Source organism: Curcuma longa, chromosome 6 (genome assembly GCF_044706935.1).
Source record: "Curcuma longa cultivar G26 ecotype Majalengka, Jawa Barat chromosome 6, ITB_CL_G26_1.1, whole genome shotgun sequence".
Taxonomy (NCBI): domain Eukaryota; kingdom Viridiplantae; phylum Streptophyta; class Magnoliopsida; order Zingiberales; family Zingiberaceae; genus Curcuma; species Curcuma longa.
In genome coordinates, this window is record NC_133866.1 from 5,702,637 (window position 1) to 5,707,373 (window position 4,737).

Here is a 4,737-nt window from a genome sequence, read left to right on the forward strand (position 1 = left end):
AATTTTTCTATATTCAATTTTTTGGTGAAGTTAATGCATGTGAAGGTGTTAAATGGCTGGAGCAACAAATCTTTTGATATGCTACTTCAGTTATTGCAAGAGGCATTTCCCAAACCAAATGCAATTCCAAACTCTCATTATGAAGCAAAAAAATTGTTAAAAGAGTTGGGATTGACTTATGAGAAGATACATGTATGTAAGAATGATTGTATATTATTTTGGGGTGAGCACGAGAATAAAGATATCTGTCCAGTATGCAAGGAGTCTAGATACAAGTATGATGGGATGAATAAGAAAAAGAATGCTCAAAAAATTCTCCGATATTTTCCTATAAAGCCCAGATTGAAACGGTTGTTTATTTCAGAACATACAGCAAAAGATATGAGATGGCATAAAGAAAAGCGGGTTGAAACAGATGGTGTATTACGACATCCAGCTGATAGTGAATCATGGAAAGAATTTGACATGTCGCATGAAATATTTGCAAGTGATCCACGAAATATTCGGTTAGGGTTGGCTACTGATGGTTTTAATCCATTTGGAAACATGTCAAATGCTTATAGTATGTGGCCGGTTATACTTGTGAATTATAATTTACCACCATGGAAAATGATGAAGCCATCATACTTTATCATGTCTCTTTTAATTCCTGGACCTAAATCACCTGGAAAAGAGATAGATGTATACTTGCGACCTTTGATCAATGACCTGAAAGAGCTATGGGATGATGGGGTGGAAGCATATGATGCATCGACTGAACAAGTATTTCAATTACATGCTGCTGTGATGTGGACTATTCATGACTTTCCAGCATATGGAACAATATCCGGATGGAGCACAAAGGGTTATAAAGCATGTCCAGTATGTCTGCATGAAACTAAATCTCAAAGATTACGGAGTAAAATATGCTACACATGTCACCGTCGATTCTTGAATGTGCATCATCCATGGCGTAAAAATAAGTATTTCAATGGAAAGGTTGAACAAGAAAGACCACCACAACAATTTAGTGGTTATGATATTTTAGCACAATTGGATGCATTACCTCAGGTGACATTCAGTAAGCATCCTACATTAAGTAAAAAAAGGCAGAGATCTTCTGATGATACAAATTGGGTAAAGAAGTCTATATTTTTTGAGTTAGAGTATTGGCCAGATTTAAAGTTGAGACACAATCTAGATGTGATGCATATTGAAAAAAACATCTGTGATGCTTTGATTGGTACATTATTAAATATAGATGGAAAGTCGAAAGACACATTGAAAGCAAGATTAGACTTGCAGGATATGGGGATTAGAAGTGAATTGCATTTGAAGAAAGTAGGAGACAAGTTTAGTAAACCATATGCAAGTTACACATTGACATTGGAAGAAAGACGTGAATTTTGTCAATTTTTAAAGTCTGTGAAGTTTCCTGATGGATATGCTGCTAATATATCTAAAAATGTGAATGCAAATGATGGAAAGTTATATGGACTCAAATCCCATGACTGTCATGTCTTGTTGCAAAGAATACTTCCAGTGGCTATACGTAAATTCTTCCCAAAAGACATATGCGGCACACTGATTGAGTTATGTGAGTTTTTCAAAAAGATAACAGCAAGATCTTTACACATAGCGGACTTAAGTAAAATGGAGGAGGAAATAGTTCTCATATTATGTAAGATGGAACGAATATTTCCCCCAGCTTTTTTTGACATTATGGTTCATTTGGCAGTTCATTTACCTCGTGAAGCTATGTTAGCTGGACCTGTTTCCTCACGATGGATGTATCCCTTTGAACGATATTTGGGCAGACTTAAAAAATATGTTCGTAATAAAGCAAGACCTGAAGGATCTATTGCAGAGGGGTATATTGTAAATGAGGCATTGACTTTTAGTTCTTTATATATGAGTCAAATTGAGACAAGATTTACCAGACCAGAACGAAATAAAGATGTTCAACCAGTAATATGCAATTTAAGTGTTTTCTCACAACAAGCAAGAGTCTTTGGCAACCAGCATAATCAAAAATTGCCTGCAACTTTGCATAAGAAAGCACATTGGTATATTCTCAACAATTGTAAAGAAGTTGATCCATATCGGAAGTAAGTTTTTACATTCTATTATTATTTTTTTTTCTAAATCGTCACTAAATTGTAATTTAACCATTTATGCAGCGAGCATCTTCAACTTCTATCACATAAAGTTCCTTCAAATCAACTTCTACAATACCATGAGAGAGATTTTCCACAGTGGTTTAGAGATAGAATGATAACTTTAAAGAATTCAACAAATTCAGAGATCACACATGAGTTGTACTATTTAGCTTTGGGACCTGATGTTGAAGTTCAACTATATGATGCTTGCATTGTAAATGGTATTCGATACCATACAAGGTCACGTGATTCTCGCAGAACTACTCAGAATAGTGGGGTTAGCGTACCATCATCTGATGATGGTGACAATTTGGATTTTTTTGGAGTGTTGAAGGATGTTGTTCAACTATTTTACTCTTTCAAGTATAAAGTACAATTATTCTGGTGTGACTGGTTCCAATGTAATCCTAAAAAAAAATCAATGGTTGAAGAGTTTGGCTTCTTATGTATTGACACTTCTAAAACATGGTACACTGATGACCCATTTATTTTAGCCAACCAAGCAAGACAAGTTTATTATTTAAATGATATAAAGCGTGGAGGCCATTGGAAGGTAGTGCAAAAGGTTCAACATCGAGAAATATACGAGGTAACTGAAGTTGATGAAGCATTTGAAGAAATTGAAAATAATTTAGATACTGATGTTAACCAAGATATTTCATCTAATGAGGCAAGTTCAAGTTCAATTGTTGGTGAAGACTTAGAGATATCCCATCTTTGTAGATTAGATGTTGAGCATCAACATTTAGATATGTCAAATGCACAAGTGGAATTATTTATGGATGCTCAAAGTATTCTTAACGATGAGGATATTGATACTGAAGTTGATAGTGATGCAGATGATCATTTATCTTCTACAGATGATGATAGTGATTAATATTTATTTACATGGTATATATATATATTTGATCTTTTTTTATTTCATTTCCATAAGATATTGTTTCATTACTTGTTCATTTATATATGATGCATATGTTACAGTCATGCCACCTAAGAGGATTGAGCATCTACCGGTCGTGCCTACACCAGATGATGATAGTTCTCCTTCTGGTTAGTTTTTGTTGTATTTAAATTACAAAAGGTTTATTTACTTTGTTATTTGTTAAAGTAATTCATTTGTTAATTCTTAATTCTTTTGCACCTACAGGCCGACCGTTACGTAGGGAGACACGTGGTACACATTCTGATCGGCTGCGACGCCAGATCGAGGAGCGGGGTAGATTACCCATTACTTTCCGTAAGAGCGATGGCCATCCGATTGGCCCCAATGCAGCTGCATTTATGACTGAGTTGGGTGTTTCAATAAAGAAGTTTGCTCCGTTACAAATTAAGAGTTGGAAGCATATCCCCGCTGATAGGAAGAATATGATATATGATCGATTATCAGTAAGTACTAATAATTTATAATTACATTTTTATTATTAATCACATGCCAAATTTATATTATTTATTTTTTCAGGCTGCTTTTGATATTAGTTTTGAGGAGGGTCCATCGTCTGTTAGAAAGGAGACGGACAGATTAATGAGCGCAAGATATAGAGATAATCGAAGTAAAATGCATACCCATTATAAAAAGCTATTGCACCTTCCTCCTATCGAGCGGCGGCAACATATGCCAACTGAGTTTTGTGAGATAGAAGCTGATTGGCACTATATGTGTGATTTGTTTGAGTCAGAGGCATTTCAGGTAACTTATTCTAATGTACCTGTTTTGTTGTCTTTGCATTATATTATTCATATGAATTTTTGTATGATAGGCACGATCTGCAAAAAATGTTGAAAATCGGGCAAAACTTCCATTTAATCATCGGGGAGGCTCTAAATCATTTATTCAATACAGTTATGACGGTGTAAGTATAAATTGTATAACTATCGTATATATAATGTATGAATTACAATATTAACACATTAATTTTTTCAGATCGATCAGTCACAGCGAAAAGATCGGATTACCGTCTTTAATGAAACTCATTACAGCACGTCAAAAGGGTGGGTTGGGGAGAGGGCCGCAACTGCATACGTAAGTTATTTATAATTTACTAAATTTGTTATTAATCATGTAGAATTAATTTTATATATATTTTAACATATTTGTTATTCTTAGGATGATATGGTCAGACTGCGTGATGAATATGTTCAGACACAAGAAACTTCAGGAAATGACATCGATGCAGTACAAATTGCCGATACAGTTTGTGATCGAGTCCTCGGTACACGCTCGGGCTATATTAGAGGACTTGGAAGTGGGCCAAAGCCAGTTAGGTCCACTTCTTCAGATGCCACCTCCTCATCTAGAACCACTAATACAGCACTGCGTGAAAGGCTCGAAGGCACTGAAGCAGAGTTAGCGACCACCCGACTTCAATTAGCAAGCACTCAGGATCAGTTAGCAAGCACCCAAGATCAGTTGCAAGCAATGAGATCTAGACAAGATATATTTGAACAAATTCTTAATCGGTTGGCACCTGGAGCGGTACAATCTTTAATCCATGATTCTTCTTCAGCTCCACCTCCCCCTGCACCTTAGGTTGTGATGGTATGTTAAATCTTTTCATCTCAATGATTGTTTAATTACTAAACTAAATATTGCAACCACCTT

General features: G+C 35.4%; 2 protein-coding genes across 2 annotated transcripts; both read left to right on the top strand.

Annotated features, from left to right (window-relative positions):
• Positions 1 to 311: 311 nt before the first annotated feature.
• LOC141830499 (uncharacterized) lies at positions 312 to 2,091 on the top strand. Its single transcript, XM_074717924.1, has one exon. The coding sequence runs from the start codon at positions 382 to 384 to the stop codon at positions 2,089 to 2,091; it is 1,710 nt and encodes a 569-aa protein (XP_074574025.1). The 5' UTR covers positions 312 to 381.
• A 468-nt stretch (positions 2,092 to 2,559) lies between these two features.
• Positions 2,560 to 4,486, top strand: LOC141830500 (uncharacterized). Its single transcript, XM_074717925.1, has 7 exons — positions 2,560 to 3,007; positions 3,120 to 3,188; positions 3,286 to 3,524; positions 3,598 to 3,825; positions 3,896 to 3,988; positions 4,060 to 4,127; positions 4,243 to 4,486. Exons 1-7 carry the CDS (start codon positions 2,560 to 2,562, stop codon positions 4,484 to 4,486), a joined length of 1,389 nt encoding a protein of 462 aa, XP_074574026.1.
• The last annotated feature ends 251 nt before the right edge of the window (positions 4,487 to 4,737 follow it).

What these genes read in the sequence shown, in the direction of transcription:
- LOC141830499 (XM_074717924.1), top strand. Translation starts at nt 382, where the DNA reads ATGAGATGGCATAAAGAAAAGCGGGTTGAAACAGATGGTGTATTACGA.
- LOC141830500 (XM_074717925.1), top strand. Translation starts at nt 2,560, where the DNA reads ATGGTTGAAGAGTTTGGCTTCTTATGTATTGACACTTCTAAAACATGG. An exon ending in TTCAATACAGTTATGACGGT is followed by an intron (nt 3,989 to 4,059) that starts GTAAGTATAAAT and finishes TAATTTTTTCAG; the next exon opens with ATCGATCAGTCACAGCGAAA. An exon ending in CATTACAGCACGTCAAAAGG is followed by an intron (nt 4,128 to 4,242) that starts GTGGGTTGGGGA and finishes TGTTATTCTTAG; the next exon opens with GATGATATGGTCAGACTGCG.